Source organism: Cricetulus griseus, chromosome 7 (assembly GCF_003668045.3).
Source record: "Cricetulus griseus strain 17A/GY chromosome 7, alternate assembly CriGri-PICRH-1.0, whole genome shotgun sequence".
NCBI lineage: Eukaryota > Metazoa > Chordata > Mammalia > Rodentia > Cricetidae > Cricetulus > Cricetulus griseus.
In genome coordinates, this window is record NC_048600.1 from 111,826,355 (window position 1) to 111,853,297 (window position 26,943).

General features: G+C 52.4%; 1 protein-coding gene across 2 annotated transcripts; it reads left to right on the forward strand.

Moving 5' to 3' along the window:
• On the forward strand, nucleotides 1–26,926 carry Thra (thyroid hormone receptor alpha). 2 transcript variants are annotated; one of them, XM_027424121.2, is made up of 10 exons: nucleotides 1–166; nucleotides 12,151–12,504; nucleotides 14,910–14,977; nucleotides 15,699–15,799; nucleotides 19,418–19,565; nucleotides 20,135–20,340; nucleotides 21,312–21,458; nucleotides 21,913–22,171; nucleotides 22,742–22,869; nucleotides 26,516–26,926. In XM_027424121.2, exons 2-10 carry the CDS (start codon nucleotides 12,452–12,454, stop codon nucleotides 26,885–26,887), a joined length of 1,482 nt encoding a protein of 493 aa, XP_027279922.2. In that variant the 5' UTR covers nucleotides 1–166; nucleotides 12,151–12,451; the 3' UTR covers nucleotides 26,888–26,926. The 2 variants fall into 2 exon arrangements, with proteins under 2 accessions (XP_027279922.2, XP_035304249.1); XM_035448358.1 differs by having other exon boundaries at nucleotides 26,633–26,926.
• The last annotated feature ends 17 nt before the right edge of the window (nucleotides 26,927–26,943 follow it).

The window sequence follows — 26,943 nt, forward strand, 5'->3', positions numbered from 1 at the left end:
GCCGGGGCCGCCACACTCGCCCCCCGCCCCCCGCGCTCACTCGCACTCACACCCCGGCGCTGGAGGCGGGCGGCCCGGGCCCAACCGGCCCCCCATGGACGCCCCCAGCACGGGGCGCTGAGACCCCCGCGTCGTTGCCCAACTCGGTTCAGCGCGCCAAGCCAAGGTAAGGAGGAGGGAGCGAGGGGGCATTAATATGCAAATGCATCGCGATTGATTATGCAAAGCCGCGGGTCTCTGGCCAGCTCGGAGGCGGGCTGGGGGCGGCCAGGGGGTTCCCGTCGCCGACCTGTGCCTTTCCGGGCGCCCGGGTGACCCTGTCACAGCCCGAGAGCGAGCCACTGACGCCCTGGGAAAGGGAGGTGCTGTTAAGTGGTCGGTGGGCCCCGGGGTTCGCTCGCGGAGATGGCGTCTGGGCCTCCCCTTCGAGGGCCCGCCCGGCCTCTGTCCGGCCGGTCTGCTGCGCATTCCCGGGTTGGGCCCCGCTGCCTGCCGAGGCTCCCCCGCCCGCCGCGCCGCGGTTTGTTTACGGTGTGCCAGAAGCCTGTCGTGCCCCCCCAACCCTCCCCCCTCCGCCAAAGAGGGCGAATGGCCTTTGCAAAGCCGCCTCCAGCTACGGAGGGCAATGTGGGTGCGGCAGGGTGGGGGGGGGCCTTGCATGGGCTGGGGGAGAGTGAAGTCCCCCTCCCCTCCCTGCTTTCCCAGTTGAGCATGGCTTTCTGGTTGCAACACTCCTAATTGCAAAAACGCGGCGGGTGGGGTGGGGGGAATGTGAGCCTGTAGTAGTGGGGGTGTACTAGTGGATGGTCCCTGGATGATTAGGAGAATTGCTGGCCTGTGGTGGGGAAGAGAGGAAGCAATGGACCCGTGTTTGTGTGAGTGTGTGTGTGAGTGTGTGTGTGTGTGTGTGTGCTCCCCTGTTTCCCTCCCTTTGCAACGTGTCTCCGGTGGCCCTTTTCTGTCTAGGGCCCTCCCTTGTCCAGTGTGAAAGGAAGGCCTGGGAAGATGTCAAAGGCAATGGAGAGAGCCACCCATTTCGGGGACCAGGGGTGGGGGGGTACACAGAAGGAAAGCCGGGGAGATGGGAGCCTGCCCCTGAATGCTGGCTCTGGACCCAGGAGGGGGAGGGGATGAAGGGGGCCATTGTCCAAGATGAAGGGGGAGGCAAAGGTGACATGCAGACACAGATATGCCCACACAGACAGCCACACGAACACTCAGGGACACCCAGGCAGATTCAAGGACAGGAGCTGCTGGACACACCCACATGGGGACAAGGGAAGAGGCAGACTGCTGCTGCATGGTGGAGCTCAAAGGGGTTGGACACACCCACGGGAGACCAAGAGCAGAGAGACAGCCTGTGCACATACCCACGCACAGGGTCACAGGGAGATGCTGTCACACACAGGGGCAAGGAAGAGTCGCTGTCACTATCACATGCATGCATGCATGCATGCACACACAGCAGTTGCACACAGCCGCACAATTACAAAAGACCCTGTCACTCACAAGCACACACGAGCTCACATGTGCCCAGTCATGCAGTCATCATTGCTTGCCATGACAGTCACTGCCACTCAGTCAAACAAAAAACACAGCTACACATCAACACATGTGTACTCAACTTAGCAACAAGTATTTTCCTGGGTTCATCTGTGGAGCTGAGGTTCTATGGACAACAAAACCTTTGCTACCGAGAAAATCAAATTCATCTGTATAAAAAGACTTTTCTGCATATTGGTGCACAGGATGCATTCCTGATAATATAGTCTGTTACTGTTGGTTGTCATACCACCCAGTTACTAGATGGCAATCTCCTTGAGACATGGGAGAACCTCTAGAAGAACCCTGGATCCCACCCAGAGCCTAGCACAGTGTGTGCTCTGTAAACACTTGTTAATTGATTGACTGTAGGAACTCCAGGCACAGGTGCACTCCTTTACACCTAGTCTCACAGGTGCAGGGGCCATGCACAGGGCTCCCGAGTGCAGTCACAGGTCCCACCTGGCAGTGTCCAGATAACCCTTGCAGATAGACACATTGTAGCTAGGGCAGGAACGCACTTAAATGCACACAGCCACAGACTATTCCCTCTGGCTTCTTTCTATCTTCTAGGCTCAGCCACTGTGTAGCAATGGGCTCTCCCCCCCCCCTTTTAGAGGGACAGAGAAACAAGAGCAAAGTGGGTACAAAGGGGGTTCCAGAGGGCCGAGTCATGGGCCTGCAGCAATGTCCAGTGACTTCTAGCAGCTGGGATTGTCCTGGTTGCTGGGGGAGGGGTGTCTGGGGAAGAGTTGGGAGTGGCTCTCTGGCTCTCTCTCATCCCTAGCCTATAAGCCAGTGGGGACCTGGCTGCCCCTGCTAGGGTTTATTTGGCTGGGCCTTTCCTGGGGACCCTTAGTTGTCCCCAGCTGAGTGCTTGCCTCCCACTGTGAATCTGCCCCCTTTCTCACCTCTGGCCCTCTTGTCCAAACTTGGAAGCTTTCCTTGGGAGGCCGTATGCTGGCTGGCGAATGTCTGTGTGAGTGAGGTGTATTTTTGACTTGGAATTTCTCTCTAACTCTGTCTGTCTTTCTGTTGCTGTCTTGGGGTGTCTGACTCTCTCTCCTTGTGTCTCTGCCAGTCTGTAACTCTCTCTCTCTCTTGCCCTGTGCTTGTCTTCATTTCTGCCACGGTCTCTTTTCTCAGAGCTGGCAGCAACATTCTTCATACTTTTCCAGTTGTTAATGCTCAAATTCGGGCCCTTTGGCCCGCCCAGCCTGCTTCTGGGGTCAGCAGGAGGTTGGGGGGGTGGGGGGGTGCTCAGCTGGCTGCTCAGGACATCCTGCCTTTCCTTAATGCTGCAGCTGCGGCTGGCCAGCATGTTTTGGGGGCTGGGGATGGGGAAAGGGAGGGGAGTAGACTCCCCTGTTGACCCCTGAATCTGGCAGGCCCACAGGGAACACCAGTTCAGTGGGAGCACTTTAGGCTCAGGCTACAACTCTTTAAGGAGGTGGTGAGGAGGCTCCTCCCCTAACTGACCCAGGCGGGAAAACCATGCTCCCCCCTCCCACACACACACACACCTTGTGCAGTGACAGGAGTTGGCAGGACCCAGTTGGGTCTGCATTAGGACTCATGATGGCCTTTCTTCACACCCCTGGCAGCTGAGACCTACCTCAGAGATGTCCCCGACAGCTGTGTCTTCCTTGCCCAACTTCATGCTTGGTTCTGAGGGTACAGCTGTTTAGACTATGACAGTTTTGGGCGGGTTGTACCCATACATGAGGACAGAAAGAGTGGCTCTTTGAACAGGGGCTACTGGCACAGGAGACCCAAAGCCTGGGGGAGGGCAGTGGCACCAGCATGCCGAGCTCTGCTTCCTGTAGCCTTGGTCTGTTTGGATGAGAACATACTAGTAATGATTCCATCATAGAATATGTATGGACTTCAACAGAAAGATAAACTGAGGTTTATCACAAGGCATACATAGCCAGATGAAAGAACAAGGTATCATTATTCTATCAGGTCATATTGCAGATCTTGCGTTGTTATGGTCAACAAAATCGGAATTTTGTTGTTTGCTTTGGAGTTCAGCTGCCTAAGTTTGAATCCTAAATGCCTCTTCCTAGTTGTGTAACCTTGAGAAGACTTTTAACTTCCTTCTTGCCTTATCTATAAACTAGAGATGATGATATCTATCTCTTTTAACTTTTGATATTTATAGTTGTTAAAAATATATTAGATGCTTGGGAGGCTGAGGCAGAAGGATCAAGGCCAGTCTCATCGACACAGAGTTGGAGGACAGCCTGAGCTATAGGAGACACTGTCTCAAACAGATAGACAAGTATACAATGCTTTAAAATTGCCCAGTTCATAGTGAGTTGTAGTGAATGGCACAAGCCTGGATTCTCAGCACTGGCTGGAAAGCCTGAGGAAAGAAGCCAGGAGTTTGAAGCCAGCCTTAGACACAAAGTAAGAGTCCCCCAAAATGTCCCTAGTTTACTCCTGGAGACCCTGGAATTTCTGGTTAAAGTGTAGTAGAGATTTGGGTGTCCTGAACATCACAGGAATGAGAAGGGAAGTGAGGGGGGAGCAATGTATGTCCAGTCTCTTCACCGTTCACATACCATCTCTGGCTCACAGGGGGGTTTTGTGTGTGTGTGTGTGTGTGTGTGTGTGTGTGTGTGTGTGTGTGTTTCTAACAAGAACTAAGAGCCCATAGGCCTCAGTTCTCAGCTGGCCTCTCTGCCCCTCTTCTCCTGACCCTCACCTTTTAACTTAAAAGGAGTCCTTGGCATCTCAGCCTGGGACACACCTCCTCAGCTAAAAGCACATGCATGAATGCCTGAGTGTCACCATATCTCTCTTGGGACAAAGTCTGAGTGTTTACAATGAGAGAGACAGAGAGAGAGCACATGCATGAACCAAAGCGGTGCCATCTCTACAAGCCTAGGAACTCAGGAAGGAGCGCCCTTCCTCCTCCTTAGGCTACCAGCACTAGCTACCTTACCAGGACCTTGTCCTGGCTCGAAGACACCAGATTCCCCAATGCCCATTAGTAAAAGGTGGTGGCAGGGAGGAAACCGAGATGCTGAGGAAGGAGCAACACATAGCACCTGGGTCTGCCTTGGTGTCCCTTACTTGACTGTGACTTTAAGAATCAGGATCCTTTCCCCCACAGCCCCATTTGTTCAGCCCCTGCTCTTCAAGGTGAAGTAAGGACATTGAATGGGCCCTGTCTGTTAGTGGAGTGACTCGGAGCCTTTGGTGTGAGAGACAGTCTCAGTTCCAGTTCTTATGGCTACAGCGGCGCTTAGGGAACTTTGGAGCCTCGTGAGGGGAGGCAGGTGTGGTGTGTGGAAAGAATACTGGCTGGGAGTTGGGGGCTGGGTTTTTGCCATTCACCAGTTGTGTAACTTGGGGCCTGGCTTTTTATTATATATTACCCACTTAGGGTAAGGGTCAAGAACATAATATTGGGCGTAGGGCTATAGCTCGGTAGCAGAACACTTGCCTGGTGTGCATGAGGTTTTAAGTTTGATCCCTAGCACTGCAGGAAAAGAAAAGAAAAAAAAAACAAGACACATAAAGCAATATGGTAAGCATGTTCAATCTGTATTGCCGCCTGTCATGGTAAGCTAGCTAGCTGTTCCTGTGGATTCTTCTCTCTTCCTCAGCCTGGCAAATGCCAGGCTGAGGATGCACGTGCCACCGGGAACCAGGGACAGTTTCATCTCTCACTGAGACATCTGTGGCTCTCATGCAGTAGGACGCGTGTCATGTCCTTTTGCCTGACAGGCAGGAGATGGGGTACCAATAGGGACCTCCTTCCTGTTTGTTCAGAGAGGTCAGAAGTTCACAGGTAGATGGGGAGACAAAAATGGATATTATTGCACCCGGAAATACTGCCATGCTTCTTTACTTTGCAGGTGGGCATTTGACCTGAAGAGAGGGAGTTAGGATTTACAGGTTAGTGCCAGAGGCACAGCCACACCCACTCAGCAGTGGCAAAGAGTGGTGGTTTGGGCCAAGCAGCCACCCACCTTCTCTTCTCCTCCCCTTCCTCTTGCAAGGAAGAGATGAGCTCCTGGCTCCGAAGCCCTGTCTGTTTCATTTTCTCTTTTACCAGGCCTGGGGAGGAGGAGGAGGGGACAAGCTTTGGTGACTATCAGCATTTTCATACACATCAGTGAGTGGGTGTGTTGTGCATGCATCCATGTGAGTGTTTTGTGCATGTGTGGGCTGGGTAGGGCTCTGAATATCTCCTGGAACGGGTCCTGGAGCCCTGTAGTTCTGCGCATGCGGGATGAATGTGTGAGTCTGCACGTGTCCATGTGTGTGCCTGAGACTCAGCTGCATTTGCTCTTCTCTCTCTCTCTCTCTCTCTCTCTCTCTCTCTCTCTCTCTCTCTCACACACACACACACACACACACACACACACTCTCTCTCTAATCTCTCTCCCATCCCCAGTTCCTTTTCCTTCCTTCCCTTTCTATTCTTCCCCTCCCTCTGTCTCCCTCTGCATCTCCTCTCTTGCTCTCTGCCTCCCTCCCTCTGCCGCTGCCAGTTCTGACTAGGTGGGGGCTAACTCTTGCCTCTCTGGTGTGCCTAGGAGAACATCCTGTCTTTCCTTCCCCTACATCATTCCTTCCCTTCCCAGGTGATGTTTCCTGTGGTTGGCAAGCAACTTCTTCTGCCTTAGAAGAGGGGACTGCAGAGGGAGTACCCCCAAGCCTTGTGCCCATGATGCCATCTGCTCAAGTGCCTTGGCCCCATGACATTCATGCCTCCAGCATTCAGCTGCCCCAGCTCCAATTACCCCGATGGCTGAGGGTGGGGTGGGGAGAATACACTATGCCCAGTTTTTTTTTTTGGGGGGGGTTGCTCCTACTTTGCCTTCTTGGTGACTTGGATTTCTTGCTGTTTTTTCTGGAGGGAATTGGGAAAGGGGACCTGAAATTCTGTGAGGGATGGGTGTACAGTCATCCATCACTAAGTGTGGAGGTGTGGAGACTGAACATGGCCAGGGAAGTGACCTCTAGACCTAGCACCCTTGATGCTTTGTGGAATTAACCTGGACTGGGGGAGAGAGAAGAAGCAGGTGGCTAAGGCTCTGGGGGAGTGGGGTGGGAACACAGTCTTTGATGTTAATACTGGGCATCTGGCCCAAGACAAGGCTACTGTTTATGTCTTTCTGTCTTTGACCTGCAGGGGGGGATTTCCTGTTATAGTCTTTCTGGTGGTGGTGAGGGGGGGACGGACAGGGAGGATCCTTTGTTTAAGCAACCCGTCTCCCCCTAGTGCACATCCCCCACCTAGCCTCCCATTCCCTAGTTTTAAGGCCTACAGTAGCTAGGAAATCTGAGTTCCGGGTCACTGCTCTTAAGTTCCAGAGTGCTCAAGCAAGATCCCACCCAGAGGTGCTGCCTCTCTTGTTCCCCACCCCCACACCTATAAACGGCGCCTATGTCTGTGTGTACTTCTCTGCCAAATAGTCCCTGCCTTCCCGCCTTCCCTCTTTCCTGGCACTGGGATAGCAGAGAATTGGGTGGGGCAAGCCCAATCCATACCTGAGACCAGAACGAGGTAGGGGTCTGGGGAAGGAGGGAGAAGCCCCAGTCCTAGGGAGGCATCTGTCCTGAAACATAGGGTATGTGTTGCCAGCTCAGGTACACAATTGGCCATAGCCTCTGTTAGGTCGGTGCTACTTGTGGGAACCCACGCTGGCACCGGGCACGTCGGCACACAGATGCCTGTTTGCCTGTGCATGCCCGTGTGTGTTTGGGCTACAGTGGCCGCCCTGGCCTCTCCACATTGCCCTTGATGATTCCATAGTATGGAATCAGGACATGTAGGCATGATGACTGGGAGTTGGGGTGGGGGATTCTTACCCCCATCCTAGTAGCAAGCAGAGGGGAAGGGGAGAGGGAGGTGTGAACCTACCCACAGCACTATTAATAGCCCACATGCCAGGCCACCAAGAACCAGCTGTCACCGTGGAAACCATTTCTGCTCCCCCCTCCCCCAGCCTCCATGGGGTGGGACTTAGGCAGGGCAGAAGCACCCCCCACCCATCTTTCTTTGTTACTTTCCTTTCTCCCTTTGTCTCTCTCTTTCATCCGCCTCTCTTCCCTTTATCTGTCCTTCCCGCCTCACCCCTTCCGCCCTCATTCTCCTTCTCATTGCTCCCTTCTTCCTTTTCCCTCTACTTCCTTGACACCCCTAGCTCTACCCACATCCCTGCTTCATCTCTTTGTTCTCCCCTTTGGGTTTTTCTTTCCCTCTTCCCCATTATTCACACCACCTGCCTCTTCCTCCTTTTTCTCCCCTTTACAGCTCCCCACTACAGTGTGCATACATGCATGTGTGCCTGTGTGCCCTGGTGTGTGTGAGTGCATGCGTGTGCATTTGTGTGCGTGTGTGCACTGGTGTGTGTGAGTGCATGCGTGTGCATTTGTGTGCATGTGTGCCCTGGTGTGTGTGAGTGCATGCGTGTGCATTTGTGTGCATGTGTGCACTGGTGTGTGTGAGTGCATGCGTGTGCATTTGTGTGTGTGTGTGTGTGTGCGCGCGTGTTTGACAAGGATGGCTGAGCTTTCTTCAGAGTGTTAAGGACAAAGTTCAGGGGCCCCAGGAAGGCAGAGCCATAGCCCAGTACAGATGCTCAGAGGCATGCTTGCTGCATGCTGCTAGATGGCTAAGGGCAGAGTCCCTGCTGGCAGTCTCAGGAGTCCTCTGGGCGTATCCCAGGGATCCACAGAGCTGCAGAGTAGGACAGGCTGCAGTGGGAACCTGGCATAGTGCCCATGGATGCCGCATTGGCTTCTTGTCCCTGTCCCCCCATTGCAGAATCACTTAAGCTTAATGAAATGCTTCCCCCTCTATGGGCAACTTGCCCATTCTGTCACCCAACAGCTCCTAGCTGACAAAGAAGGAGTGGGTGGCCAGGCCAGTGGACAGGTGGGTCTTGCTGTCCTGCTGTCCAAATGAAAATGAGTACCTGCACCCTATAGCTCCACCCCCTCTGTCTCTTTGGGTCTGACCCCTCACCCCCACCCCTTGCAAAGGATGTGCTAGGAAGGAGCTGGGGATATTAAGCTGAACTCCAGGAAGAGTGGGAAGAGGCTGCCCTTCAGGGTGGTTATCCTTGACGTAATACCCCTCCCCACTCACCTTTTCCCGGCCTGTAGCTAACATGAGCTCACATGGTTCGTGCCTTCCTGCATGCTGGGCCTCTGCCTGGGCTCCGTATAGCCTTAGAGGTCCATATATATCCTTGGAGAGGCTTTCAGCTGTCCCCAGGGGTTCTAGACTTTTGCTAGGTGCCAGGCAAAAATGCTCTAAGAGGTGAGGATAGCACCTTGCCCCCTCCCATTGCCAGGGGATAACCTGGACTACAGCACCTGGCACCAGGGCACATTCAGCTCAGCACAGAGGTGCGGCAGACAAGGACCCTGCCCCTCCCGCTGTGGGCACGTGCAAGCCCTTGGCAGTGTCCAGACACATTTGGAGTTAAGGCTGGGCCAGGGAGGAGAGAGGGGAAATAAACAGGGTAGCTTAGTTTGGCACTGCCCCATGTCTGCCTTGTAGCAACTGGTAGTGGTGGGATGCTGGTGGGGGGGAGGCGGGAAGGGCACCTCCAGAGCTCTGGCCTGAGGCAGGAGCCTCCTGTGCCACTGCTCCTGAGTGAGGTTCCCTGCCAGGCCCTGCCCACAGCTGCTAATACCCATTCCTGCACTCCCTGGCCTTCTTTGCCTGCCCCCAAGGCCTGTTCCCCAGGGCTGCCCCTCTCTCTGCTTGCCCACTCCTGGGTCTGCCTCCTCCCTTCCCTGGGGGCGCTTGGGCCTCCGGCTGGCGAGTGGATTTTTCCAGCTTCTGTAAACAAGTGGTGGCAGTGTGCCAGGCGGGCAGGAGACAGGCGGGGGCAACACCGCAGCCAGGGTGTGCCAAGCACCGAGGCACAGTTGGGGCGGGGGGAACGGGGAGGGAGACACCCAGACCCAGAGAGAGAGAGAGGAAGAGAAAGAGAGAGAGAGATTCAGACAGACAGACAGACAGACAGACTAAATGAAGCCTTGCTGGGCACAGACAGCAATGGGAACAGACTAGCCTCTATTGTCCAGCCCCCATCGGGCTCCTTGCTGTTGCCCCTCTGTTCTAGCTAAGAGCAGTGGGCCCCAGTGCCCAGCCCTGGGCATCCCCACCCACTTCTCCTCCTCCCCCACCTCCACCCCTTAGGGCTGGCTACGCCATTATAAATTTATAACAGGAATTTCTCCACAAGCCAAGAAAAACTTGACCTACTTTCTTGATGGCTCCCTGGGCTACGTCTCCCCACTCATCCACCCCCCCAGACTCCTGTCCAGCCCCCAGTGCCCAGTCCTGGCCCGGGGGTGTCAGAGACATGCTAGGCCCCTTCTCTGCGCTCCTCCTGCTGCCCTGCCCCTGCCAATGCCCTGCTTTATCTCTGCCCCCTCCTCTCACCCTGACTCCTTATCAGCTCATGGGGGTGGGGCGGGGGGCCCAAGGCAAGGTCTCTAGTGCAGCAACCACGTGATGGAGTTCTAAGTGGGGAGCTGTTAGCCTCCCATATGCCTGCACCTGCCTATGTGCTTGCAGACAGGGTACCACAGGCCTGCAGCCAGGATCACAGAGGGACTGGAGGTGGGGCCATGTCTAGCACTATCCTGGCTCTAAGTAGCAGAACAAGGTTAGCATTAGAGCCAGGCTGTGGCTACCTGCTTCCTAGCTGCATGAACTTGAGGGACTCAACAAGCTTTCTGAGACTTGGTTTCCCCAACCTGGAAGGTTCATTTTATTATTTTTTAATGTTATGCTATTTTTTTTTTGTTTTTTTGTTTTTTGTTTCTGTTTTTTCGAGACAGGGTTTCTCTGTGGCTTTGGAGCCTGTCCTGGAACTAGCTCTTGTAGACCAGGGTGATCTCGAACGCACAGAGATCCGCCTGCCTCTGCCTCCTGAGTGCTGGGATTAAAGGCGTGCGCCACCACCGCCGGGCTGCTATTTTGTTTTTGATATAATGTTCACTGTATAGTGTAGGCTTGCCTTGAATTTGTGACAGTCCTCCTGCCTCAACCTTCTGACTACTAAAACTATAGACTACTAAAACTATAGAGCTACATAGACATACATCCTCAAACCTGGCTCGATCTGGAATTTTTTTTTTTTTTAAGACAGGGTCTCTAGTACATACTGGTCTCAAACTCATGATGTGGTTGAAGAAAACCTTGAACAACTTCTTTTTTTTTTTTTTTTTTTTCTTTTCTGAGACAGGATTTCTTTGTGTGTAGCTCTGGCTATCCTGAAACTCACTTTGTAGTCCAGGTTGGCCTCAAACTCACAGAGATCCGCCTGCCTCTGCCTCCCGAGTGCTGGGATTAAAGGTGTGCACCACCGCCCAGCCAACTCTGAATTTCTAATCCTCCTGCCTCTAGCTTCCAAATGCTGGGATGACACACATGCCTGCCTGTTCCGTCTGCGGAGCTCTCGAGTCCCCTTCAGAAGGCACCATCATATCTATTCAGTCAACAGCAACATGTGTTGGTTTCCTTCCTTTTCCCATCCTGATGAATGGCAGCCAGTCAGCTAAACCAGCTAATTCTCATTCTTAAACTGGACTGGGCTTTGGGACTTGTGAGAGATTTAAGAACTCTTAAAGGGGCCAGACATGGGGCCAATACACCCTTACTCCCAGCAGCCCCCAAAGCATAGGCAGATGGATTTCTGTAAGTTCTAGGACAACCTGGTGTACATAGTGAGTTCCAAGCTAGCTAGAGCTACATAGTAAAACATGGTCTCAAAAGAAAAAGAAAAAGAAAGAAAATCCTCGAGGGGTAAGAGTTGGGGTTTCATTAATGCCCTGAGAGCAGAGAGAGTCAGTTCCCATTTGCATTTGTTGTCCCTCTCCTTTAAGAGTGGGCTAGGGCCGGGCATTGGTGGCGCACCCCTTTAATCCCAGCACTTGGGAGGCAGAGGCAGGCGGATCTCTGTGAAATCGAGGCCAGCCTGGTCTCCAGAGCTAGTACCAGGATAGGCTCCAAAGCTACACAGAGAAACCCTGTCTCGAAAAACCAAAAAAAAGAGTGGGCTAGGGACATAAACCAGAGGAATGATACTGGCCTAGCATACACAAGGCCCTGGGACCGCCCAGAATTGCTAGGCCCCCAAAAGACACTTAGTGGGAACCTTCGTAATCCCTACTGCTATCCCTCTGCCCCACCCTGCCTTTGTGGGGGACTCCCCGCTATGCCTGTGCTTCAAACTACTTGTCTCTGATCCCCTCTTGCCCTATAACCCTGATAAATCCTAAGAAATCTTGGGTAAAGGGTGGTAACAATAGCTAATATTTAATAGGCGCTCATAAAAGGCCAGGCATTTGTTTGAATGTGAATATTGAGACTTGCTCCCTGCCGCGTAGATGACCTCATTCTTTCCCTTCATCCCTCCCTGTGTCTGGGGCCTGTGCTGTAGCTCTCCAACTGTACCTGTGATAAAAGGTTATTCTGGCCCTAGTCCTGGACCTTCCCTCCATGCCCACTGACATTTGCTACAGGCCCCAGATAGCCACTAAATATTTCCCCTAACTCTTGCTCACTTACCCACCCCAATGGCAACTTCTTATCCCTGCCTCTCTCTCTTCTCTCCACAGATATCTCCAGACAGGACAAGACTCTGAGGACCCTCCCAGCCCCTAACCCAGTGCTATTCACCACCCCAGCTTGCCCCTAGCTCTCCCACCTGCCACTCCCTGGCCCCTCCCACCACCCGCCCTCACCCCTTGGGGCGCAGGGCATGGTGTGAAAGGCTGAGTACTGAGGCGGGTACCATGGGTGCTGTGCCCTAGGGCCTGGGTGGCGGGGGGTGGGTGGCCTTTGGGCGTGGGGGGCGGGCAGTGTGCCCACCCCAGTCTCTTGGCGTGCTGGAGGGCGTCCTGGATGGAACTGAAGTGAATGGAACAGAAGCCAAGCAAGGTGGAGTGTGGGTCAGACCCAGAGGAGAACAGGTAATGAATGGATCTGGCAACCTGGTTGTACCTACTCAGAGCAACAGGCATGGACAGCTTTCTGGGCTTAGGAGAGCTGGTCTCTTTTAAGTACACCTGAATATGGACATGAGGCCAGCAGGCCTGCTGCCTACCTTTGTCCAGGGGCTGAGGACATGTATACATGTCTCAGGGAATAGGCACTTGGCTTGACAGATGCTCACTTAAAAGGAGGAAGCGATAGGAAACAGTCATTACAGGCAACAGACACGTGGCCCCTTCCTTGGAAGTGCTGGGTGGTCTCAAATGCCCCCCATCGTCCCCTCTCCAACCACTGTTGCCCTCACTTGAGCGTGTGTGATCCCAATGGCCTTGCCATTTTCTTCTTCTTCCTACCAGTCCATCCACCATCTGACCACAAACAAGCATGCTTGTCCACAAGCCATGGTGCATATAACATAACATTTCCGGGTACAGGCACCAATAACTATTGGTCACAACCCACACTTATTTTTGGAATCTATTGGAAACTCCACACACTCTTCCTTGTTCATGGTCAAAGGCGGACGCTGCTATGGGGCTCCTCCCAGGAAGTGGAAGTGCATGGCACATGAAAGCTTTCCTTACACATGGATGAGGCGTCACCTTGTACACGCAACCAGGGAGGGGTTACCTCTTATCTGCGCTAACCTAGATCAGTTCAGAGGGTCCCTGTCTTCCAGGTCCGCTCCAAGTGGCACAGAACCCTGTCCCATTTGGCATGGTGTCCCAGGAGCTGGGTACAGCCTGTGCCTATGGCCAGGGAAATAGTGGGGGTGGGGTGCTCTGAGGAGCAGTGTAGCTATCCGTTGTCTAGGAGATCAGATCCTGAGCCAGAAGGCCGCAAGCTCGACCAGGCAAAGCCCTTGTGTTCAAGACTGGTTCCTGGAGGGGTAGAAATGGTGGATGGAGTTTGTGGTTGTGTAGGTGGGGCACTGGATAAGCCCGCTCTCCCAAAGCCGACGTACCGTACCACGCTTAGACTGTGAGACAGACTGTCACCATGTAAACTGTCACTTACATCTCCTGTACTTCCCTGCCCAGGTTTATGGGCGAGCCTGCTCTAAGGTCTTGTAAAAAGGTAGGAATGAGATTCTTAGTCCCTCAGAGCTGAGGCACCACTTCTGGAGCCCTCCCCTCCCCCATGGCTATGCGCCACCTTGTGGCTGTATGTGGAACTGCACCCAGAGGTTCTAGTCTGGTGATAGCCAAAGCTGCCTGGTCAACTGGGCCCCAGGTGGCCTGAGTTCGCCTGCACTCACACACAGAAGGCAGCAGGCAAGCCTGACCTTCTAGCCTTGTAGGAAACAGACAGGGGTAATCCCCAGGGTGTGTGAAGCACAAGGCTGTCTATGACCGTGACCCTGGCCAAGGTCACTGTGTCAGTGTGTTGGGAGCTGCATCAGGCTGTAGGAGGAGGAGCCCTGCAACATGTCAGACACAGGGTGGGTGTGGAAGGTTATACAATCCTTGCATGCGTAGAGGCTTATGTAACCCGTGTGTACTGAGGTTACGTAACACATATGTGGGAAATCTGGCAACATGTATGTGCTGTGGCTGACAGTTGCTAATAATACCTTGGATGGGGCAGCTCGGCCCTTTCCCTGGCTGGTTCCAGGTGCTTGGTGTCACAATGCATGAATGGCGCCTCAGTTTTCTGATTTGACATATGGAGGCCTTGAACAGGGTCAGCATGGGTTATTTAGCATGTGTGCATGGCCTTAGACATTAAGCAACATGTTCACATGGCAGAGAGCATGGCACCAGTAGTAGGTGCCTGTCCAGGGGCTTCTACAACACATGGACACATCCTAGAAGTCATCCGAGAATGCCCTGAAAATTGCATGAGTTTGTAGATCCCAAAGCTTATTACCATATTTGGGTTTATACTGAAGGCTGCATAGTTATTCACATGCGTGGGTGTCATGTTGCACATATATATATATATATATATATATATATTCTAAAGGTTACATAGCTTTAAGAATATTCCAAGGAGCATTTCAGCATATTTGGCATAAATTGAAGGCTTAACTATGTGAGTGTCCTATAGATTGTGGGTGAAATGTGTATGTGTATGTGGACTTTAGAACGCTGCTTATATGTGAGACATGTGTGAATTTTGGAGTCTCATAGCAATACTTGTCTGTGTGAATGTGTTGGGGCCCTAAGCATAATTTTGTCCCCATTTAAGCCCCTTATCTCTCCCATGCAGCTACCAGATAGCTGGCTAGACTCTTCTAAGCTTTGTCAGTTGATGTAGGGGTAGGAGGTAGACTAAGGACTTAAGACAGAGGGAGCCAGACATGGAGGGTTTTGGAACCTCTTAGATGAGAAGGGACTGTCCAAAGGCTACCCTGTGATTCTTCTCGCTTTGCCCCATGCAGTGCCAGGTCACCAGATGGAAAGCGAAAAAGAAAGAACGGCCAATGTTCCCTGAAAACCAGCATGTCAGGTGAGCCTGGCTACACATGCCCCTCTCCCTACCCTCACCCCTACAAGAGCACACTTGGCTCCTCCAAGGCTGGGCCTGGACCTCCTATGTCTCTAGAGGGAACAGCCTACAGAACATGGGTTGGATTTGCATAGGGGTGAGAATGGTGATTCAAAATGTATCCTGGCCTTTAAGGAGGAATTAGGTCAGGAAGGGCCTCTTTCACCCTCCTATAACCTCCCCATTGAAGGTTCTTTCTGTTCTCCTGGGGGGGGGGCGTTTCTTCTCCTAACTCCCTATGCTATCCTGTCACTTAGATGTAACATTGAAAAATAAAAAGTCCTAGCCAGGCCAAGTGCAATGGCACCTACCTGCAGTTAGAGAGAGCTGTTTGGGATACTGACATAGAAGGATCACCTGAACCTAGGGGTTCAAGACCAGCCTGGGCAATATAGTAAAACCCAGGTTCAAGAATAAATACATACATGGAAGGAGGAGCGGGGAGGGCCACTGAATGGGCAGTCAGAATGAAGATTCCATATATTAGAAGGGAAGGGATGGACAATCCCCCCCACTATATGTCTCCAGGACTTTTCCTGTCTACTTGGCGGTAAAGAACGCTTTAGTGGAGCTGGGCTAAGAGAAGAATGAGAAAGGCAAAGATGGGGGTGGGTGCAGTATAGAAGTTCCTCTACCGGGCTCCACACCATGCCCACTGCCTCCACCCTTTCCCCCTTCCCAGGGTATATCCCTAGTTACCTGGACAAAGACGAGCAGTGTGTCGTGTGTGGGGACAAGGCAACCGGTTATCACTACCGCTGTATCACTTGTGAGGGCTGCAAGGTATGGACGAGCCATCTCCTGCCCCATCCCCACTGCCTGTGCCCCTTTGAGTCTCCACGCGTGGCATGACAGTCGATCTCTATAAACACGTAACCTAAAGCCTACTCGTTATATCATTTTTCTCCTCATGCATTTATTCATTCATTTGTTCATTTATAATCCTCTCACGTGCCATTTGCCTCACCTCTTTGAGCCTCGGTTTCTTCATTTATGAAATGGGATTATGCTACCTTTATCTTAGAGTTAATAAGCAAATTAAATGAGATAATTCACCTGGTCCTGCTTTAAATACCTGCAGAGGGTTGGGAAAAGGAATATGGCAGAGGTAAGAATTATAACCGTGATAGAGTCTTCAAAATAGTGCCAAGCACATCCAAGAATTTCATCCATCCTTGAAATGTTCTAGGGGTAAGGGGTGAGCAGCCAAGAGTGGTACTGCACACTTGTAATTCCAGGACTTGGGAAACTGAGGCATGAAGATCATGAGTCCCTGGGATGGATGGATATACATACATACATACATATATATATGTTTTTTTTTTTCTGGGCCAGCCTCAGCTACATAGGAAGACCCTATCTCAGAAAAAGAATTTGCAGCACAGTAGTGCACACCTTTAACCCCAGCACCCTGGAGGCACAGGCAAGCTGTTGCCTATGAGTTGAAGCCAGCCTGATCTACATAGAGAGTTTCAGGCCAGCCAGGACTACACATTGAGATCCTGTGTCAAAAAGCAAAAAGCATGAGGGATAGAGGATATGCCCTACCCTCAAGCTACCTGCAGTCAACCAAAGAAGCAATCTGCAAACAAGAATCAGAGTCTTTCAAAATATGGATCGTGGAGGTTTGGCAAGATGGCCCTGTGGGGAAAGCACTTGCTGCCTGAGCATGAGGATGTGAGTTCAAATCCCCAGCTCCCATATAAAAAGCCAAGGATGGCAGCATATGTGTTTGTGATCCAAAACTGTAAGGCAGAAACAGGAAGATCCTTGGGGCCTGCTGGCTAGTTCCATAGTGAGACCCTGTGTCAAATACAAATGAGATCAAAAGGGCAGAGAGTGATTGAAGAAGACACTAGATGTTGACCTCTGGCCTCCCCGTGTACATGCACATATATGTGTACACACACACACACACACACACACACACACACACACACACACACACACGGGTGGGGGGTATGATTGATTCCTGGGTCACCTACAGCACTAGTTATAATGCGGATTCCCAGGCTGCATTTGCCCCTACTTAGTCCCAACCTTATTGTGCTGGAGCCCAGAAGTCTGCTTTTAACAAGCGCCCCAGGTGATCCCAATGTACCTGAAAAGGTGAGAACCTGTGCTGAAGGGTCATAATGGGGACATAGAAGAAAAGATGACCAAAGGTTCTTTAATATCAGAGGGTCAAAGGTCACAGACTTGACAAAGCCTATTAGATTCAACCTGTTGCAACCTGTATGGCTCTTTCAGGACCACTGCCTCCTGCAAATACAGGTCTTTCCAGAAAGAAACCATTTAAAAGTAGGTGAAACCAGTAGGGATGGTAGTGTATGCCAATAGTCCCATATACAGAAGATGGAAGCAAAAGAGTTAGAAGTTGAAGGCCAAGGGGTGGAGAGATGGCTCAGAGGTTAAGAGCACTGACTGCTGTTCCAGAGGTCTTGAGTTCAATTCCCAGAAACTGCATGGTGACTCACAACCATCTATAATGAGATCTGATGCCCTCTGATGGTGCAAAGGTATACATGCAGATAGAGCACTCATATACATAAAATAAATAAATAAATAAATAAATAAATAAATAAAAGATTTATTGGTTATGTATACAGTGTTCTGCCTGCATGTCTGCCTAACAGAGGAGGGCACCAGATTTCACTATGGATGATGGATGGTTGTGAGCCACCATATGGTTGCTGGGAATTGAACTCAGGACCTCTGGAAGAGCAGCCAGTACTCTGCACCGCTAAGTCATTATTTCTTCAGCCCATAAATAAATCTTTAAAAGAGAGAGAGACAGAGAGACAGAGACAGACAGAAGAAGTTCAAGGCCATCCTTAGCCAAATAGTGAGTTTGAAGCTAGCCTGGCTCACATAAAACCCTCTCTCAACCTGGGCCATGGTGGTGGCACATGCCTTTAATTCCAGCACTCAGGAGGCAGAGGCAGGTGGATCTCTTGAGTTCAAGGCCAACCTGGTCTACAGAGTGAGTTCCAGGATAGCCAGGGCTGATACACAGAGAAACCCTGCCTCACAAAACAAGACCTTCTCTCAAACTAACGCACAAAGGCATACACACAGTGTGGAACCCTGAAGTTTTTCTCTCCTACTGTTGGCCAAACCAAAACCAGTTGAGATTCCAAGTTTCATAGCAATGTTCCTGGAAATCATAGTAGCAACAAAGTCAAGAGAAAGAATCCTTAGCTCCAAGGACATCTGGGTCCCAGGGGAACATCTCCCAAAGTGCCCTGTCTCCACTTCTAGAGTTTGGTTTTGTAGGTCTAGAATGAGGCCCAGGAGCCTGCATCTTGGTGCAGTAATTTTAATTCACTCCAGGTCTGAACTCTCAGATCTTAATGTCTTCCACAGAAGGCCCAGTTCTGGTGTCAAGGTTAAATGTAACATGCATGAAAGGCACATGCCAAGTGCACATCATGTAGTAAGATTCAACAGGAATCCGCACTTCACGTTGTTAACCTCCCGATTCTGCAGGTTTTTCATTTAAAACAAAGACTAAAACATCAGATTTTAAAAAATTTACAGCCAGCGTAGGTGGCGTACGCCTTTAATCTCCTCACTCTGGAGGCAGGCGGATCTCTGTGAGTTCGAAGCCAGCCTGGTCTACAGAGTGAGTTCCAGGACAGGTTCCAAAGCAGTACAGAGAAACCCTGTCTCAGAAAAACAAAAACAAAAACAAAAATTACAAGTTATTAATGTTCCCACTCAGTGCATTTTCTTGAATATTGATCTTCCTATTTTATAAATCCCGTCTGCACAAAAAAAAAAAAAAATAGGCAAAACATTGTATATGAGAATGCTTTTGGGGTCAGCATTGCTTTTAGAGTCATTAAGCAAGCTAGGCAAGATATTAATTGGCTTTTCTAGGGCTGGCAACGCAGCTCTTTTGGTTGAGTGCTTGCTTAGTGTGCACAAACCCTGGGGTCCATCCCAGCACCACGTAAACCAGCTGTGGTGGCACTTGCCTGAAATCCTAACTCCAGAGGTCAGAAGTTCAAGGTCAGACTTAGCTACACAGTGAGTGTGAGACCAGCTTAGGCTACATGAGACTCTGTCTTGGAAAATATATGATGAAAATTTAAGAATGATTTAAAGTAGACTTCCAAGGCCTCATAACGCCCACACCAGCCCAGGCCCAATGCTTTCTGTTACATTCCCTGCTCTGCCACCACAGACATTCCTCATCCCTCTGCAGCCTGAGGGTAAGGGCATGTATTTCTCAGCTCCTTTGGCCTGGTAGGATCCAGCAATCCTGGGCCTATAGTGACATGTGGATGCCAGATGACACTTGCTTCCCGTGCCCCAGTCTTACTCGATGAACTGTGTGGTTGGCTCAGGAGAGGAAGTCATAATGGCGAAAACCTGCTTCATGTGTCCCCACCCTAGGGCTTCTTTCGACGCACGATCCAGAAGAATCTCCATCCCACCTATTCCTGCAAATATGACAGCTGCTGCGTCATTGACAAGATCACCCGGAATCAGTGCCAGCTGTGCCGCTTTAAGAAGTGCATCGCTGTGGGCATGGCCATGGACTGTAAGAGGCACCCATGGGGCAATGGAGTCAAGCAGCTGTGGTGGGGTTGAGTATAAGACTAGCAGATCCCTTCCTGGGGACCTTCAGGGCAGAGTGGTGCAGCCCTAGTCCAGGTCAGGCTGATTGTAAAGTCTCGATCTCAGATTTGGGATCTGGTGCCCTCATCCCAAAGGAAGTGCAATTCCTGGGTAGGCTTGATGCTTCTTGCCATTTCAGGACCTTAGAGAGGGAGTTGTTAAGTAAAAATTCCTGTGTACCCAACCTAGCAGGGTTCCTGCACCCCAGGGAAGGCACATCTAAATGAAGAGGGGGTATTTCCTCAACTGTGGGTTGAGTAGAAGGGTCAGCTAGCGACTCCTCATACCATAGGTCAAACCAGAACATGGTATTCCTCAAGCCAGCCTATTTAGAGTTGACTGGGTTCCAGTGATTAAACATGGTTTGTATTGTGCCACCCTATTGCTAAGTGATTTGGGAAGTCACTTGACCTTTGTACGAGGACAAGCAATTTCTGAGCATCGTTGGGGGGGTGGGGGTTGCCATGCAAAGTGTCTTTTGTCTGTCAACAGTGGTTTTAGATGATTCGAAGCGAGTGGCCAAACGCAAGCTGATTGAGCAGAACCGGGAGCGGAGACGGAAGGAAGAGATGATCCGATCGCTGCAGCAGCGACCAGAGCCCACTCCTGAAGAGTGGGATCTGATCCACGTTGCCACAGAGGCCCATCGCAGCACCAACGCCCAGGGCAGCCACTGGAAGCAGAGGCGAAAATTCCTGGTAAGGAAGCATGCACACCAAGAGAGCAGAGGAGTAAGAAATCGGGCACACCCAGAGAGCAGAGGCTCTACTCTCCTGGGAGCCTTCTTGGTTTAATCCAACCCAAACCTGGCGCACTGTACCTGTTGGCAGTTACGGCTTTCTTTTCTTTTTCTTTTTGTAATTTATTTATTTGTATTGCACATTGGTGTTTTGCCTGCGTGTCTGTCTGTGTGAGGGTGTTGGATCCCCTGAAACAAGAGGTACTGACAGTTGTGAGCTCCCATGTGGGTGCTGGGAATTGAACCGGGCTCCTTTTAACCACTGAGCCATCTCTCCAGCCCCCAGTTCTGGTTTTCTACACCTTTGCTTTCTGGAGCCTGTCTGTTCCATCCAGTGGGGTGCTCCATGAGAACTGGGCCTTATCTTCCTGAATTCCAAGGTAGAGCTAACCCACAGGGACTGAGGACAGAGTCAACATAACAGTATTGTGGGGCACCTGCAGGGCTCCAGGCGTTTTATTGAACCCTCACAGAACTTACTGCCAAGTTGAGGGCCGGAAGGCGATGGACCACTGGGGCCAGGCTCCCTGAGTATGCTAAGGGATGGAAATTACACTAAGGACTGGTTGTGTGACTCTGGTCATACCATTTAACTGTGCTAGGCTTCTGTCTATGAAGTGCTGTCTTCCATAAAGATTTGTGATGAGGATTAAAAGGAGCTATGTAAAACAGTGTGGCCAGCCTATGGTCTGCTGCCGTGTTTTCAGTCGTTATGGCTGTGTTTTATTACGATTTATTGACTACTATTCTCACTATTATCAGCACTAGCAAATTTGAAATGCTCGCCCTGGGCTATCCTTTTGGAACACAGTCATGGCTGGGATTTTTTTCCCCCAGGCTGCCTTGGAGCTCCCCCTGGTGGGCAGGGAGTCTCAGTGAGCAGTTGAAAGGGGTCCACAGCCCCAGTGACCCTCATCTCTCTCCCTCTAGCCGGATGACATTGGCCAGTCACCCATTGTCTCCATGCCAGATGGAGACAAGGTAGACCTAGAGGCCTTCAGCGAGTTTACCAAGATCATCACCCCGGCCATCACCCGTGTGGTGGACTTTGCCAAAAAACTGCCCATGTTCTCCGAGGTGAGTGGCAAATGGAAGGAGAGACTTGCTAGAGGGAACCTAGGATCATTTCTGAGGTCACACAGCCTCACTGGGTATTCCTCAGATATTTTCTGGACAGGGGGTGATTCTCGTAGCTTGTGTATACACACACACACACACACACACACACACACACACACACACACACTCCTTGAGTGACCATTTTACCTCCAGGCAGCATGACTCATTTCTTCATTCTGCACAGCACTAACTGGAAATAGACTGTTGTACTAGCTGTGGGACCTTGGCCAACTTACCTAAATGCCCTGTACGTCAGTGTTTTGAAGAGGACTGGAAGAATGATGGGACCTCACTCTTGGGCCTAACTGTGGGGTTTAAGTGCATAAGTGGCCATGGCCCAGCAAAGAGGGTGGGGAGGTTGTGGGGCATGGAGAGGATGTACTGAGTGGCCTGTGCTCCTGTTGTTCCACAGCTGCCTTGCGAAGACCAGATCATCCTCCTGAAAGGGTGCTGCATGGAGATCATGTCCCTGCGGGCAGCTGTCCGCTATGACCCTGAGAGCGATACCCTGACGCTGAGTGGGGAGATGGCGGTTAAGCGCGAACAGCTCAAGAATGGCGGCCTGGGTGTAGTCTCTGACGCCATCTTTGAACTGGGCAAGTCACTCTCTGCCTTTAACCTGGATGACACGGAAGTGGCTCTGCTGCAAGCTGTGCTGCTAATGTCAACAGGTATCTTGCCATGGCTGAGAGGTCCCAGAAGCTCTCAGGAGCTCTAGAGTTTATTTACACCTAAGGGTTCTTGCTTTCCCCTTTATTGATCTTGCATAGGCACTGTCTCATCTCTTCACTCCCCGGCTCCCTCTCTGTTTATCAGTCCCTCCTCTGCCCCCTAGTCCTATATTTTAATTATTTTTTTTGTCCTCGTGTTTGGTCTCCAGACTATTTATTGCTTTTGATCTCCAACCTTCTCTCTGCCTCTGTTCCCCCTCTGCCTCCAGTTTTCCTCTCTTCTCAATGCCATCTCTGTTTCTCCACCCGCCTCATGGATCGCTTCCTCAGGTTCTTAGGGGCCTTCCTGAGTCCCGGTCACCTATTCCTACCAGGTTGGCCTCTAACTCAGAAATCTGCTTGCCTCGGCCTCCCGAGCGAGCGCTGGGATTAAAGGCGTGCGCCACCACTGCCCAGCCTTGATCTCTCCTGGCGTCTCTGCCTCAGAGTCCCTTCATGCCCTCCTGAATGTTTCTTCTGCATTTCTCTCAGACCCTCGGTATTCATGCCTCCTGCTTTCCCTCCCTGCAGACCGCTCCGGCCTGCTGTGTGTGGACAAGATTGAGAAGAGTCAGGAGGCGTACCTGCTGGCGTTCGAGCACTACGTCAACCACCGCAAACACAACATTCCACACTTCTGGCCCAAGCTGCTGATGAAGGTGACTGACCTCCGCATGATCGGGGCCTGCCACGCCAGCCGCTTCCTCCACATGAAAGTCGAGTGCCCCACCGAACTCTTTCCCCCACTCTTCCTCGAGGTCTTTGAGGATCAGGAAGTCTAAAGCCTCAGGCGGCCAGAGGGTGTGCGGAGCTGGTGGGGAGGAGCCTGGAGAGAAGGGACAGAGCTGGGGGCTGAGGGAGAACCCCCCACCTCTTCTCTCCTTCCTCCCATCCTTGGATAGATGCAGCTCCCATATACCCCTGCACTGCCCAGTCCCCCTCAGAACCTCCTCCAGCCCTTGGACAGGGCAACAAATGAACTTGCTATGAAAGACAGTGTGGGAGGCTGGGGCCTAAGTCCTAGAGTTTCTGGGACCCTAACCTCTAAGAAAATAGGGGAAGGGAGGAAGAAATAAGAGGGACAAGCCATCCTGATTGTAGGGTCAGGAGGAATGAGGAATAGGGGCAGATGCCCTCACTCACCCCTATATACACAGGAGAGCCCTGCCAAGTTTCTTGGCCTAGATTCCCTTCAGGCCACAGGTCTCTACTTCCCCAAATACCTGGGTCCTGGGTACAAAGGACAGTTTGGCTTGGCTCCTCCCCTGGAGGCTAAAATGGTAGTCATCCTTACTGCACTTTGGAAACCAAGCGAGGGGAGAATATAAATGAAGAAAAACTAGACAGAAAAGACAAAAAAAAAAAAAAAAAGACAAAAAAGAGAATGTTAGAGAGAGAGAGAGAGAGAGAGATGATATTAAGTTATTAGCTGAGGCTGGCCCAAGGGGAAGGACCCCCTCCCTTCCCACCCCCATGCACTTTGAGAGCTGCCCTTCTGACCCCAGAGAGAAATGCCCCCAGCAGACCTACAAGGGTAGGGCTGCTGATTCGAGCTGTGAGATGACAGAACAGGGTCCTGGCGCCCCCTTGCCTTGCCCCCACCCTGTGCCCCTTTGGCACCGCACCCCAGTACTTCCTCTGCTGTCTGCCACTCGTGCCCGCTGAGTGCCATCTACCTCTCACGCTGGATGCCAGCTGGCCCCTCACCAGCCTGCCCTGTTGCCCACACAGCTCCCCTTTCAAGTGCCCAGCCCCAGGGGCCTCCTGTCTCCCTCCTCCTACACCTTGGCACCCACACACAGGAAAAACTGTGGCCCAGGCTCCTTCCCTCCTCATACCCTGCAGTATTAGCTACAACCCAGATGCTGCTGCAAGGGGGTGGGGGTGGGGGTGGACATGTGTGTCTCCCAGAACCTCCGCCTCTGTGGGACTCTGTTTCCTGTCTATTTTCTGGGCTCCCTTTGCCCTCCTTAGTCCCACTTGATGCACTAACCCAGACGTAGGGCAGGTTGGCACGCAGTGGGAGTTTCTATCAGTGGCACTTAGGGGCCCAGGGGAGGAGGCATTTGGCACTCCTCCTGTTTTCTTTGAAGCTCTTTAGGCCAGCCACCCCTCTGCCCCTGGGAACCTTCTCCCCTCTTCTTTTCTAATTCAGGGACTTTGGCTTGAGCCATCTCCCACCCTCTGGTGAGGAGTGCTCTGTTGGTCTGCGCTTGGGTGAGCTGCCCTCCTCTCCTCCTTCTCCTCCCTTTGGCTACAGCCCACTCCTCTGCAGAGAGAGGGAGGGAGGAGGTGGCCCTCCCATGAGTGGGAGGGATGGGAGGAGAGGGAGAAACAGAGCAGACCAGTGGCCCTGGGCTCAGGGCTGCATGTCGGCAGGGATGGATGGGTGGACATAGATGCCCCCCGGAAGCCATGGGGAATGGGGCAGGGGGCGGGGGAGGGGTGCCAGGGCTTCCTGCGCTTTGCACTATTGGGGCAAAAATGTCTTAAGCAGTGGGGAACCTGCCACCCCACTCTGACCCTCAGCCTGCCACAGCCCCTACACACACACACACACACACACACACACACACACACACACGAGGAAGGCAGTGCTTCACTGTCCCCAGGGCAGTGTCCTCTGCCACTGTTCAGGTGTTCCAACTGGGCAGAGGGCCTGGAGGAGCATCTCCTGTCACCTGTGCATGTGCCTGCCCCACCCCTTGGGGCCCCTGGGCCACCTGTGCTATCTTTGTCTCTATCTTCTTTCTCTCTCCTGGGGTACTGATTTCCATATTCCTCCAGTCCCATGGGTAAACCCTCTCATACCTTCCTCCTATACCTTGGGGCCCAGTGGAGTTCCTGACCTGCCTGCTGTCTCCCTCCTTTCCCTGGCTCCACTCCTCCTTCTCCATTCCCGTTCTCAGCCATGGGCATGGCCTCTTACAGGCACTTGGGAATCCCCCCCTTTCCCCAAGTCATATGAGCTGTGAGCCCCTTCCCCTCAGCCCTTCCCCTTCCCCTCCCCTTCAGCCCTTCCTTCCCCTCAGTGATGTGGAGTGTATGTGTGTTCCTATGTGTGATTGTATGAGTGAGTACATGTTGTGGGGAGGAGCCAGAGAGACTCAGGAGTGCCACGCACCTGCTCTAGAGAGGCAGCTGTCCCAGTCCCTGCTGTGGAAGTGGGGGACAGGGCCCTCTCCTGGGGGCCATTGGTGCTAATGGGGGGTTGGTCTTGGCATGGGTGCTTAGCATGCCTTCCCCCAATGTTGGCCCGGGGCACTAGGGCAGGCCAGGTGGGGCAGCAGGTGCAGTATTGATGGGAGGATGGGTTGCTGGGAGAAGGATGGGGGGGGCCAGGCCAGGACAAGGGGGTGCCAGAGCCATGACCACTACCCTGCCCCTACCACTGCCTCTCCATCTCAGTATTCCCCCCTCCCATCACTTATAACACACATACCTCATCCAGCCTCCTCCCTGCTCAGACTTGGGGAGGGTGGGGGAGGAGGAGCCCCTACCCCTTCCCTGGGTGGTGGGTCTATAGGGCTGGGAGAGGGCAGGGCAGGGCGTGTGACATAGACACCGTCCATTAGGGGGAACGTACTTCCTGCCCTAGGAACTCCTGGGTGGAGGGGGACACTACCCAGAGGCGCTACTGAATGTATGAGAAGCTGGTGCTGGGGTGGGGGGGGGTTATGGCTAGAAAACAGGGAAGGAGATAGGTCCCTTCCCCAGAGAGGGGTGGGACCGGTAGGGGTGACTTGAGGGGCTCCTACTCCTGCCCCACAGTTGACAATCAGTATGTCTGTTATGTGCGATTTTTCACCCCATTGTGTTTTGGGTCAGGATTTTAAAGAAAGATATTTTTATGGTAATTGTTGCTCGTCTATTTTACTATATATTTATGTAATAAATATATGATGAAAATAACTCCCCTGGGCACCCCCCCCTTAGACTTGCGTGCTGTTCCCCCTTATTCTCCCATCTGCTGGCAGAGTACCCACCCCACAAGCTGACCAGATGGAGAGGTGCCCCCCCCAGCCTTGGCAGTAGTCCCCTCTACCCCCCCCCCAAACGAGCACACATCACAGAAGCCAACTCAGCTGTGAACTATTGGATTTGAGACAGGAACAGAACAAATCGGGGGGCTGGAGGAGGGTGGGAGAGCAAGAGTGGTTTAAATAGGGGGGGTGGGGAGCATGGTGATGGGGGTGGGGGAAGAGTTATTTACAAGAAGGCTCAGGGGGCCAGAGGCTCATCTTGGAATATTTTATAACAATATAAATAAGATTCTGGTTTGCTTTTCCTTTTCGTCTCGTAAAGGAGAGAGAAGTGCAGAGTTCGATTCTGTACAAGGGGGCAGCGGCAGAAGGCCGGCCGGGCGGGTCACTGGGCGTCCACCCGGAAGGACAGCAGCTTCTCGGAATGCATGTTGTTCAGGGTCCGCAGGTCCGGCAGCTTGAGCAGCAGCTTGGTGAAGCGGGAAGTCTCCGAGGGCCGGTTCTTCAGCACCAGAGCCCGAAGAGCCCGCAGCAGCGTCTCCTGGAGCTGCTCCACCGAAGCGGAATTCTCCATTCCCGAGCGGTCTGTGGGGAAGACGACAGCAGTGAGGCAGGCTCCCTGAGCTCCTCCTCCTCCTCTGACGAGGACCCGGAGGTCTGCGAGGACCTGGCAGGCAAGGCAGCCTCGCCCTGAGGCCCCTTGGAGGGTGATGGGGGAGGAAAAGGAGGGCGCTACTCCTCCTCCCAGGC